Raw genomic sequence first — 13399 nt, forward strand, 5'->3', positions numbered from 1 at the left:
TGATGCAAAACCATCACGTTGAGCATTATCATGAAAGGTGCAAGTGGTTTATTCTTTCTTTATAGTCAAGTGATATTTAAAATAATGTTATTTAATCAAAAAAAGTTTGAAACCATGAAAAAAAATTGCGACATTTACTGTTAATTGTGAATTTCTGGGCGACATTTACTCATTTGATTTTAACGTTCTAGACACAAAATTGTTTGCGACATTTACCGTTGGGTTTGCGACATTTACTGTTGATTTGCGACATTTACCGGCGACGTTGCGACATTTACCGTTGATTGCGACATTTCACGTTGATTGCGATAAATCCTGGTGTAACAACAGAACGTAGATTGACATTGACTTTATAGTAGGCTTTGCAAAAAAAATATATATATGGCACTTGGAATGTTATTTAGCTTTTGTTATCAGATTATTTGCAGTTTGGTTACATAAAAACGACCAACGATAGTTAAAAGTTTTTAAATATTTATGCTATTAATATGCAGAAAGTTTTTCAGAAAGTTCCGCTTGTATTTAGTTTCGAATTTGTAGTCAACGTTAATTTTGTGTTGATTTTAATTTACTAACCATATCCATGCATTATTTTAAATCTAATTAAAGATTCATGTCTCACACTTGTAATGAACTAGCTCACATCGTGTTGAGTATTTCTCATTCTTAAACAATCATAAAGGAAAGTTATAACAACTATTAATTTAGGACGAGTGAATCCGTGGATTTTTTTAAGAACTAACGACTGGTCGCTTTATTTATAACTACTTTTTATGTGTACAAAATGGTTGGTAGCAGCTTTATTTAAGATTCCTACAACGTCACTACTTTATGCTGACAACCGAACTCGTGGATTGTTGCCAAAGGATAAGGCTTGCCTTTAGCATGTGTGTCTGTCTATCTGTAAACCAAAAAAGCTATAAGTGGAGACGTGAAAATCCCTTAGCATTTTTTCACGGGTCAACGGCTAGTCGTGATGCAATTTACTAAATCATCTCAGCTGTATGTAGATGGCAGGCTGATTGTTCTTTGTCCCTTTTCAATTGCCTACTGCTAATTTTCCGGTATAACTTTACCACAGAGAATTTTCTCCTAGGAAAAGTTCTTCCTAAATAATCCCTTCCCTTGGACAATTTAGCCATCTTTACCCGCACCTCACTAAGGTCTCTCTCTCACGGCAAATAAACGATCGTCTGAAATAAAGCCTCAAAGCAGAAAGTGCTTTTTATGAAATCAAGAATTTTATTATAAGTATCTGCTGTTAACGCCCTTTGAAAAAGTTAGCAATTGAATACAACCCCGTGTTTTTTTTATACGTCATTCATGGTATTTAGTAGGAATGCTACATAAATTAAAAAAGCTTAGAATTTCGTTGAAGATCGAAACAGAACTAAATGAAATAAAAAGGGAAGATGAAAAAAAAGTTTTCCTGACTCATTATATCTTTCTTTGTCAAAATTTAGGGACAATATGCAGCTTGACCTGTCTTGAGTGGTACTTCATTTTTAGCTGTGTTAAGCCATCGCTTGTAACATCCAGTATACCTGAAAGAAAAGTATTTTTATTTTTATTTTTACACAAATAAAATGCAACTTGTAAAGTTACGAAATACTCAGATGACAATTTCGACTATTTTTGACGATTATTCTATAAGTAAAAACTATTTTGCTGATCATTCTTACACTTTATCATTCCACATGGGTCTAAGCACTACGGCTTGTAGCTTCCACATGTCCAACCATGCACCATGTTGGACTTTTATCTTCTCTGGTTTTCCGAGATCGAATCGTGTATGAATTAGAAAACTGTCAATGCTTCCTGATTTATAATAGTGACTAAAAAGCAGAACAGAGGTACACATAAAAAACAGAATAGTTTTAAATTATGAAAATTAGGTAGCGTGTAGCCTTGTGATTATCGGAGTTTGCTTCGCAATCACAAGGTCCGTGGTTCGGTTCACAGCGCAGATATGTTTAGCAAGTGCCTTCACCAAAGTTACAGGTCAATCCATGTCATGTGAGAGAAATTGTGTAGGCAATGCCGGTGTACACCTAATGCATATATTCAGATTACAGGATCAAGTTAATAATTATATCCTGTATAAATATTCGGAATAATAATAAAATAATAATAATAAACATAACTATCATTGCGTATAATTTTTTAAAAAATTATTTTACTTTACTGTACAAGGCTTAGTTGATTTTGGCTTACAACATCGCCGTGCTTCCTAAATGCGTTTAGGTCAAGTAGGTAGAAAAAAGGTAAAAACTTGATAAAAATACAGTTGAGTTCCTTCGTAGCGTCGAAGAAATGGACCAAGAATTTGTTTTCAATAACAAATTTAAGATAAATGTAAATTAAAATCAACCTCGTTCCCAAGGCTTTTTAGTGCTTTTATTTAGCAGTACGGACCCGATTTTTCTGTCTGCAAAAAGCAAACATTTCTGTTCTTACATATCCCAATTACATGTTACCTAAAGTTTCCTGACATTTTATACCTTCTCGTGATATAAAACATTGTATTTTTTTGTACAAGGTAAACGCAAAGATCATAATGAAAAGACGTTTCTAATTTTTGGCCAATTTTGAATCTAACCATCGCTATGAAGAAAACATGTATACCTTGGTATGGTTATCTTCTCGGACACGGCTTTTTCTCCTGTGATAATGACATCAACTTCATCGTCTAAATCACCAGCGATTTGTGATTCCGTGTAAAAGGCTATGTTGTAGTGGTGCGCTAAAAGATATAGATTAGTTGAGTGTACAAAATCAACCTTGTTTTTTGTTGAATTTTTTCTGTCATTGTCGTCATTGTTATTTTCGTCGTAGTTTTGGACTGATGTTTTTTACAAAAATCTGATGTGACGGATTTTTGAATGCAAGGGTCAACTTTAAGTATTAGCTGCGAATTGCCGTAGGTGACTGGCAAGATTAAAATTTACAGAGACGTTAAAATCAAATTTTACAAGACTTGCTATAATAATGTTGAAATTTTGTGAACATACATCTCTATAATAATAGCCGTCGTCTGTCTGTCTGTTACAGAAACGCAAAATGCGATATAGAAAAGATGGGCGACCCCGTAGATTTTTCCAAGAGTTGACGACTAGTTTATTATAGGAATTTTTAGATGCACAGTTTATCTTTACATTTTGTTGTTCTTGCAATTAGCGATGCTTAAAGAAATATTTCTTGGTAAAAGAAATGTACTGCTACAAACTCTGTTATGGGCGTTTTATAGTCATAGAAGTTGTAACACAGACAGAATGATACTAGAATGATATAGAATGATACTTACCACAGAAAGGTTTTTTTCCTGCAGTTTGGAGATAGTAAACACCTGTAGCACTGTCCTTATATTCAACCGCACTGTATCCCATCCGAGGACATGTAGTACATTTAGTGCAAAGTCCTTTCGCAAATGTCTGATAATCTTTACATGGATAACCTCTTGAAGGACAGTTTTGAATATTAATCGATTCTGTGAAATATTCAATTGCGCGGTAGTGACTGCATGTAAGATACTGTGTTACACCTGAAAGTAGCGGTTGAAACATCAAATACGTTCCATGTATAATAAATAAACAAGGCCATACTTTTCGATTATGGTTGGTTTAGGAGAGGCTTCAGAGAGGATGCTCTTATGACTAATCTAGAGGTTGTAATCTTTTAGTTCCGATTAAGGTGTTCTACAATATTAAATTAATCAATCAATCACGACTCTTTTGTTTTATTCTATGATTTACAACATCAAGGACAAACTGTCATGCTGACTAGCATTTATTTATGCACGCCAATCTAGCAAAATGTTTCTCGATAAAAATTGTACAAATAATTTTTTTGTCAAGTTCGCGCAGAAAAAAAGTTGGTATGTTGACTAATAAAAAGTTTTAATTCACAGGTAAGTTTTTAACTCACCAAATTTTTACTATCTTAGCGTGCAATCTCTAACCCAAGTTTATGTACGCCTCTAACGCCGGCAAAAGGGATCTGTAATAACCTTCCACTAAGAACCAGGATTGTTTCCCACAAACCAACTTTGCACCTTATTTCGACAGGAAATTCTCCTGGTAGCATTTTTAAACCTTTTTTCATAATAAATTTTTAATTTAACTTTCCTCAAAATTAAAAGTGTGTTACCTCGAAAAATTTCAAGGCCTAAGGGAGTAAATAAACAGAGAGGGGAGACAGTTTCAAGACGAAGCTGTTTTCAATAAAAAACTCTTTCACTCACCGTTATCTAGATTTCGACAGTTCGGTTGATCATGACCACCGTTAGGATAAAAATCTAAATGTCCAAGCTCCTGCGCAGTGCCGAAGCCTTTCACCAAAAGCGTTTTAGTGTCGGTGTGAATAACGTCGACAAAATCTGCATCGGTTTTATCAAGACGTACATCAGCATGACGAAATTCATAATATGGTGCCGATGGGTCCAAACCTACGCGGAGAAAAATTTCAAGAACATAGACATGATTCGCTGGCATTTTGAAATAAATCTCACAAAATAAATAGAAATTTAGGATGACCCCAGAAATGTCGTTAGTAAATACCTGATATACGGCCAATTGTTACGTTGCTGCGAGCGAAATTTCTTCCCACAAAACCACACACATGTGCGCCCATGCTAAATCCAATACAGTGAACGTTCATCAAATCCAATCTTGTCTGTTCTTGCAAGCCTTTAAGAAGCAGTGCAACTTGTGCGCCTGCGTAAAGAAAATGAATCATGGCATTATCTGTTAAAAAAAAATTATACACCCCTGCAGATGTTAAGATGGCACATTAAAAATCGCAACTACCAAGAAGAAATTTAATATTTTATATTATCAAAATTCTTAAATTTACAAAATATGACTTGCGAAACGAATTTCCTTCTTACATAGCTCCCGCACAACAATTTGAAAGGATAAAATATTTATAAAAACTTCGACCGTGCAATTACATAATAAAAAAGTTAATATTCACTAAGAGTGTAACAATTTTTGGTTAAAGAATCAAATATATACATGCCACGCAAAATATTTAAAACTCTTGGGTTGCGAAATTTGATCTCAATAATTCTTTCTGAAGCTTTAATACGCCCCAAATACGCCCCCTGATACGCCCCTTCTTAAGTTTAAATAATTGTTCTTAGTCTTATTTTACTTTTAAATGAATCGTTTCCAAAGTAAAACATTTTCGAAAGTTTATCTCACGTAAATATTTTAATTTGAATATTTGCGGAAGTTTATCTCGGATTTTCGCGACTTTTTACAAATATTTCTCGTAAAAAAGTAACTACAACTAGTTGAAAGACAGACGTTTGGATATGTTGTTACCTATAATCCTTGCGTTACCAACAGCTTGATGATAAGGAAAGGCGGCTCCTTTCTTCCAGTCCACTACCACGACATTCATTTGTTCACGTTTAAGTAACGCATCGACTAGAGGCTGTACCCAATACTCTCCAGAATTACCTAAGCAATATATAATATAAATCTTAAGTTAAGCACAGGAAAAATCAGTGATAAATTCTTTAGTTAGCAATGGCGTTCCAACAACCTCATTGTGTTTTAATTAGGTAACAAGGAATTCGGTTCCTAGCATTGTATTCCAGTTATTGAAAAAGACCTGATTTCCTGATTAGTTAACAACAGTTAGTGTTCCAATTGTTACAAATTTATTGCATTTTAACTAGTTAGCAAGGAAGATTGTACTAAAGGGGCTTTATTCGTTCTAAAATCCATTATTAGAAGTCCTTTCCAAAGCAAAGGATAAACTTGAATTGAATTTTTCTAGTAATTAACATCAGGGTTGATTAAGTTCAATTTCCTGCAGTTGGATCGTTAATACACTTGCTATTTTTTTCCCTATATGTAAAACACCTACCAATATATCCATGTACAATTATCACTGTCTTTTTAGTTCCATCAAAGTTGGAGTTGTTGGTTGGAGCATGGTCTAATGGGTCGAGTGGCTGTCCTTCGTCTTTGTTGAGTCTTGTAAACAAAGAGAACTTTGTGTTTAGCACCTTAGGATCTTCTGGTAACTGCACCAACGGATAGTCAAACGGAGGGGCATCCGAGAAGCAACCATATGGATGGTAACAAATTTGATGCGCTGTGATTGGAATAAAAAAAATTGTTTAAGAAATTCCGTTAACATAAACAGTGTTAAAATATTATTTACACGGTTAACATGAAATACTTTATCAGGGCAGAAACCTTAAAAAATGACTAATTTGGGTGGTCGCTGACTAAAGTTTCCCTTGGCTGAAAGTTTTTGCGACTAACTTAATCCTCTACCAATAACTTTCTTTGACGCACTTTAACGGAACCAAATATCTTCAGGTAGCTTTTGAGGAAATGGAAAACTTTATGCAAAGACCACAGAATTAAAAAACTTGGTTGAAACAGTTAACGAAGACAGAAATGGTAATTATCTTCTAAACTACCTGATTCAAATGTATTATTTATTAGGTAACCTTTTTAAGGCGATTGATTTTGATGGTCAGTGACTAAAGTTTAAATAATAAGTTACTCCCGACTAAAGATATTCAGAAAACTTTTGAGTAATTGAAAAATTACTTCAAAGACTACAACATTAAAACAACGTTTTAAGACATGGTAAAGAGGATTGAACCCCGGCTGCTCCATGGTGACAAGAATATTTTAGGCTACCAAGTTTCAGATGGCGGCGAATTTCCTAGCAACGGAGAACAAATCGTATTAATGACGATAAAAAACTGGTGGATTAGTGTGAAAAAAGTATTAAAAGAAATAATCAATATTTTTTCTCTAAACAAGACCCCACTTTAGTCACAGGGAAGCAATTATTTCTATGCATTAATGATTATATTTTTTCCAACTAATATTTTTCTCCTACTAATCAAAAATCCCTGTTTCCCCCCAATAAAGCATTGCGGTAAATACCTTATACTAGCTATGAATTTTTAAAAATTTTATTCGCTTATACCCTCATAGGAAATACCTAATGCTGTGATATGTGTTGCATGACGAGAAGGCATTTCTATTTGCGTTGACTTTTGTTTGGTTCGAAAAAAAGGATACTTGACTTGTTTTCGATTTCTTTTAACTGCAGCCGTGCATGACCTGTTGCTTATGTTTTGGCAAATAATTAGTCTTTATTTTTTTTCTTTGTTATTATGTATGGTGCTAACGCCTAGTAAAACTAGTTAGCGCAAAACACCCGTTCCCGGCCGTTCCTGAGTCTATAATCTGGAGCATATTATCATATTTTGCTATTTCTAGCACCTGCACTAAACTCAAATCCAAAAAAAAAAAAATGTAAATAATATAGGAGTTAAAAATGAGTCACGCGGCTAAAGACGTGGCATAAAAACAACAAAGATTATTGTTTTAAAACAAAAGTTGTGTCCAGAATTTAGAGGAATCCAAAAAATAGCATTACCATGTTGTGGGCCTAAAAGGTCGCGCGTCGACGTGCTGCGCCGCAGAGAACTACGTTTGCAATGTGAATTTAGATTTAATCAATTTTTTCTTAAGCTAGTTTATAAAAATGTTGAGGCTGCGATTTTGCACAAACTTAGAAATATATTAACGCACTCAGATTGAATTCTTTTATAGGTAACAAAATACAAACAAAATAATTTACTGAGAAATACGTTTTAGTAGTATGTATTTTAAAATAAGATATTTTTAACACCCTCTTTCTTTCAATCTTAAAAAAAATTGACATAATCAGTAAACCTCACCGTAAATAAGAACATTTGAGGCTAAAAGAGCATAAAAAATGAAATAATCCAGCCTCATCGGAAATTTATACGTTCCTTTAAGATAACGCGTAGTTAGCTCTTCAGTTGTCCATAGCCTTAACGAATATTAACGGTAGGAATATATATATTTATCTATATGGCTGATAACATGTTATCATGGTGGGAAAAATATTAGGAATATACGAGGCTGACATTTGTGAGAAAAAAATTAGGATTACACTAGAACAAAAAACAATATTCTTATAAAATAGCGTGTAACGTCGTTGCCATGGTATTTGCACCATGTATTTAATAAGTCGTATATTGGACTTAAATCTAGAGAAATAAAAAAAGTTATTTATTAAAAATACTAATTAAAGTAGTTTATGAAATTGATGGTTCACAACAGATACAAAAATGCGTGAAGTAATAAATTTATATCATAGATGATGTTTCAAAAAAAGTTTCCACTTACCCTGAGTTAAGGCGAAACCTAGAAGAATAAGTAGCATGCGCATCCTGACCAATACCTTCTCCTGAATGAACGGTAACGGTCTGTTGCATGCAGTACTATCATGCTAGGGTCCAATGTTTGTATCCACGCATATACGTCGAGACGGGGGGAAATTTAAAAATAAAAATAAACATATGCTAAGTTAAAATGTCGTAGTAAGTGTCCCTGATAAAAATTTGTTGACATACTAAGAATAAGTGTTTTATTGTTACAGCTGAAAGATGAATTTAAGTGTGAACACGCCCTCTTTCGTATTAGTCTATCGTTCGATGAAAAAAAGTTTATAACTTTCAAGCTAGAAATTTAAAAATGATAAGGGAGACCAAATAAGTAAGATATGTATTTACTCGTTAAAGAGTTCTTTGGGTGCAATAAAGCCCTGGTGATTAAAAGATAATTGTGTTAAAATCATATACCAGATTTTGCAGAAACTGAGTACTGGATAACGCAGTTTAAAGTTCGGGCACGGATTTTGTTTTCAGAAATAGTTGTAGTAAGTGGCAAATTTGCGGAATTACTTTTGGGATTGTTCAAATTATTCTATTTCTGCCGAACGTTTTTTCGCCATTTGCCCTTAACTGTTACATTTTTCGATTGGGTTCTAAAACAGTTAGAAACTTGCTTAAAGTTTGCTTAGGCAAAGGTGAAAAATTTTCCTAGATTGTCAAAAACCGTACTCAATGCACCTTTCCCGGATTAGTTTCTTTGATGTGCCGCTGCTGTTTCTCAATGAACAAAATAAATGTGATTTTTGATATCCTCACCTGAAACTTGATAAAATGTGAAATCTTTAGATTCTTACAGCAAACAAACAACCTATTCGAACAGTTTTTTTAATTTTGTACAAATTGAGCTCTTCTTTGAATCAGAAGCTTACCAGTACAAGTTAAAAACAAGACGTATGATATACGCAAACAACCTCGCGAATAAAGTTTACAAAAAGCTGTCTATCAAATTGGGATTTTTGTTACGAAGTTAGACACGACATATTTTACTATTCAGATACGCAATAATATTTGTTACACACTTATTTTTCAAAATTGATTTGTGAGACCTTCCTGAACGGAAAATTCCTCGAACTTTTAATTTTCGATGGGTCCGTCTTGGGTGAACCGACTGACAGGAAGAAGAAAGACCACAAACCCACAAACCCCAAAATTTGCGAAATTCATTAATTCAGTTAATTCTGCCTACATTCACTTTTAAAAAGTTTGGTGGAAACACCTTTATTTACTAGTTAGTTAAACAAGTGTTTTGAACACTTGTCTTATCTTTTTAAAAAGGGAAAAAAAAAAAAAGTAAAAATAGTTACCAAGATGAGATTCGAACACACGACGACTTCCGTGTCGGTGCTCAGAGAGGCAAAAATTTCCATTCTTGTAGGACACATTTGCGTTTTAATACAAGCTCACGAGCTTGTAATTAAGAAGACTTAAACCGTAACATTACCACCAAAACAACAATTTCACGTGCCAGAGTAAGTTGAGAGTTTTGTGTAAAAACTCTCAACTTACTCTGACACGATGCTGAGTATGATCTTTAGGTAAAAACATCAAAATTCTGAAATTTCAAAAATCATGCAATTCGAGAAACGCAAATTGTTTAATTTAATTTAATTTCAAATTTTAACATAAATTCCCAGACTAAATGTTATTGGGTTTACAATGAGTAAAAGAGTCGAGTTTTGACTCTGATTTATAATAAAATAAGATTGGTTATGGGCTTTGTATTTCTCTGACTTTAACGACTAACATGCAAATCGAACTGGGAGGCGGCAAAAGGGGGAATAAAACGGAACAAAAAACAGCATCTTAATTTGTTTTCAAATATTGTGTATTAGTCATCAAAAAGTAACTGAAAATCGTTGACAATTTCTCCTTGTATACTCAGTAACCACGTATTCATTTACATATGCACATAATCGTCCCTTAAAATCAATTTCTTGTGGCATACGTTCTTCTTCTAAATTTCGCGTCGAAAAATGAAAAGTTTTTTCACATAACTCCAGTCAACCAATTTTAGAGGGACATTGACTGTAGAGGTATTCATTACATTCTTAAAGGTAGTAGATTTAGTATTTTTTCTTCACGTTGTCTTTGTTATCTCGAAGCCAACTTTTGATTTTACTGATGTATATTTATTTTGCACTTAAAGACAGTGTGTGTTACTATTTCAAAAGGTAGCAATAAAAAATATTTAAGACTGTCTACTTGTTGTGATATATGATGACATTTTTTGTACTTTGACTTTTTCTTTCCCTGTATTTCTTCAAAGGTGCAAGATTAAGAAGAAAATAGTCATTAGTCTGTGGAAAATCCAGCCGTCAGATTCTCCGTCAGATGCCGTCATATGCCGTTTTAACGTTTATAAATAGCAAGACATTTTTATACATGTATATACGTTTGTCATTTTAATAATTCTTTTTATTCCCACTACGTATACCTATAACACCACAAACAGTTATGCAGACAGGTAAAAAAAAGAGACAGGTTATCTACGACTTTTGTAAAAAATTTTAATATGGAAATAGAGATAAGCTCTTTGCGCGCGCATGCACAGAAAACAACTTCATCCAGAATTATTTTAATGTTTTTTTTTATTTATTTTATTTATTTTACACGAGAAACGCATCCCTTGGCTATCTAATGTTATTATAACATGTCAAACTACAAAAACACAAGGATAATTCATAGTCCATTTTAGCAACTCACTCATTTTAACAAAACATTTTTTTTAATTTGTCCAATCTTTGGAAACGATGCCGTTGTAGCAAAACAAGTGGGACCATTGCTGCTTTAATGGACTCACTACTCTAAAATTGTTTTTGGATGTTGCCTATCATTTGCTTCGAGCTAGAAACACTTCCAATACCTTGGACTGGCTGAAAGTTTCGTTTTAATTCTATCCAGAAAACAAAAAAAACAAGAAAAATGTCGAGGTTCGTCCCCACAATAAGTCATATAATATAAGCTGTTCCTATATTACATTTATGCATTCGGACATCATCAAACTTCACGTGTCAGTATTAAATGGCGGAGTCCTAACTGTTAAGGACGACAGCATTATCATCTTTCACGGATTTCGGGACCTTTATGGGCGACATGGATTGTTCCGTAGTACAACCACGTCAGAAAGCTCGTTCAGCAGGTATTAAACGTTTTCTATCTGACCCACTTGTGTGCAAAAGTACATATTTCTGAACTTTGAGGGCTTTGGGTTGTCAACCATTCAATTTTTATCAAATTTGTAAAACGGCGAAAGAACTTCCTTCTACACAATTTTGTTTGAAATGGTAGCTAGCTAAAAATGAGTAATTTTTTATTTGTTTGTTTGACATGTCTAAAAATTGCGTTATAGCAATTTTAGCCAGCTATGTGTTCAACTAGACTTACGTACGTACAGATGTTGTACTTTTGAGCTTCTTGGTCGCGGCGCGTATTGATGAATTGATGGTTTTTGCCAATTTGCCCGTTTTTGCCAATTGTCCGTTTTTTGTCAATTGCCCGTTTTTGCCAATTGCCCGTATTTGCCAATTGCCCGTTTTTTGTCAATTGCCCGTTTTTGCCAATTTGCCTGTTGTGAAGAAAAGTTGTTACTGATATTTAGGTGTGAGAGCAGAAGTCAAATTGACGTCATTGCTGATGTAGTTGCATGGCTTACTAATTTTTTGGACGGTTTGGGAAAACCTTTAATTAAAAAATGACCGCTGAATAAGATTTGATTATGTTTTTTGTTCATAAGTGTGTTGATGTGTGTTTTAACAGACAGTACAAAAGAAATAACAGTCTTTTGGTGCAATAGGGTAGAAAAATTCAATTGTCAATCAAAAATTATATTTTTATTCCAGATTATAATAAGTCTTTATGTGCGGAAGGTTTCTTATTTTTAGGGGTAGCATTAAGTAATAGCCAATATCTAAGATTCTGAGAAGTATTGGACGTAAACACTATGAATGCAGGTGTCTAATATATAAATTAAAATTCCAATAAGTATCATAATCCTGTAGCACAGAAAAAACAAGTTAAAACAAATCAGGGGATAATTAGCCAGTACCTGCCTCCTAATTACTTGTATTGTCTAATAAACAGGGGGCCTGTTCATTAGACAAATATTTCCGAGCTGTGGCGATAAAACACAAATGGCAAAGCAATTAAATAAAGTAACTTGTAAGGGACTTAAAAAAGACGATAAAAAAAGTGATAAAATAGTACAAAAATATCACTATTAGCGTTGTACAGTATGTCACCTGCGCTGAAATTCCGGATGTCGTTAGTGTTGCATTCAGGGTTACATCAACGTTTTACGTTGTTCCCTGATTTGTGTTTGATCATCAAAGATGTCAGCAGTTTAAAATAATTAAACAATGCGCAACGCAGAAACGCCTTTTATTCTTCAAGATACTTCGTTCGATAAAGTAAACAAATTCAAAAGTATATAAATTCATTTTAATTCATTGATATGGGAAATGCAATATCAACAATAAACCAACAATTAATATTTTTAGTTTTGGACAATATATTTTTATTTTTGTCAATAAAATCCTATATCCCACCAATAGATTTTTTTATCCGCTTCTGTATTTTTACTTAAGTTATTTAACATAGCCTAACCCATTCGATGATTATATGAGGTAGTCAGATCCAACCCTGGATATTTGACAAAGAAAACCTAGTAAAGATACACTTAACCACGCCATATGAAGCCAATATAACGCAGGGATATAAAGATGATTGAATTTATAGCTTATTCCCACAACTCACTTATTGTAACTACGTGAAACAAGGTACATGCCATTAAAAAGTTTGAGAGGAAAATCAACCTTTTTAACTGTCGCATCCGAAAGACAAAATATGTCTAGAGAGTCAATATAATATTGTCTACGAAGATCCGTGTAAGGATTGTGATGCTGTTTATGTCGGTGAAACGAAAGGAATGTTTAAATAACGTGTGCAAGAGCACAAAAGAGCCGTACGCAACGCAAATACAGACAGAAATGAGATTGCGGACCATAGCTTGAAGAATGATCTTGTTATTGACTGGGCCAATAGAAAGATCATAGACCGAGAGTCTGGTTGGACAGCAAGAAAAATAAAAGAAACCATAAATAGTATAGACAGAAATACTCAGATCAATAGAAATATGGTTACCCGTACTTCGGAAAGCGA

General features: G+C 33.7%; 1 protein-coding gene across 1 annotated transcript; it reads right to left on the bottom strand.

The window, feature by feature from the left end:
- Positions 1-1424: 1424 nt before the first annotated feature.
- On the bottom strand, positions 1425-8292 carry LOC130625969 (pancreatic lipase-related protein 2-like). The gene is made up of 9 exons (XM_057441091.1): positions 8196-8292; positions 5875-6105; positions 5325-5462; positions 4557-4712; positions 4241-4444; positions 3305-3541; positions 2626-2743; positions 1683-1835; positions 1425-1544 (listed from the first exon to the last, which is right to left on the bottom strand). Exons 1-9 carry the CDS (start codon positions 8236-8238, stop codon positions 1460-1462), a joined length of 1365 nt encoding a protein of 454 aa, XP_057297074.1. The 5' UTR covers positions 8239-8292; the 3' UTR covers positions 1425-1459.
- Positions 8293-13399: the final 5107 nt, after the last annotated feature.

Source organism: Hydractinia symbiolongicarpus, chromosome 14 (genome assembly GCF_029227915.1).
Source record: "Hydractinia symbiolongicarpus strain clone_291-10 chromosome 14, HSymV2.1, whole genome shotgun sequence".
NCBI lineage: Eukaryota > Metazoa > Cnidaria > Hydrozoa > Anthoathecata > Hydractiniidae > Hydractinia > Hydractinia symbiolongicarpus.

Bases quoted from the DNA above. Each gene is read 5' to 3' on its own strand.
- LOC130625969 (XM_057441091.1), bottom strand. From the start codon at position 8,238: ATGCGCATGCTACTTATTCTTCTAGGTTTCGCCTTAACTCAGG. The intron at 5,463-5,874 runs GTAGGTGTTTTA...TATATTGCTTAG, and splicing joins AATTGTACATGGATATATTG to GTAATTCTGGAGAGTATTGG. The intron at 4,713-5,324 runs GTAACAACATAT...TTCTTTACGCAG, and splicing joins TGGTAACGCAAGGATTATAG to GCGCACAAGTTGCACTGCTT.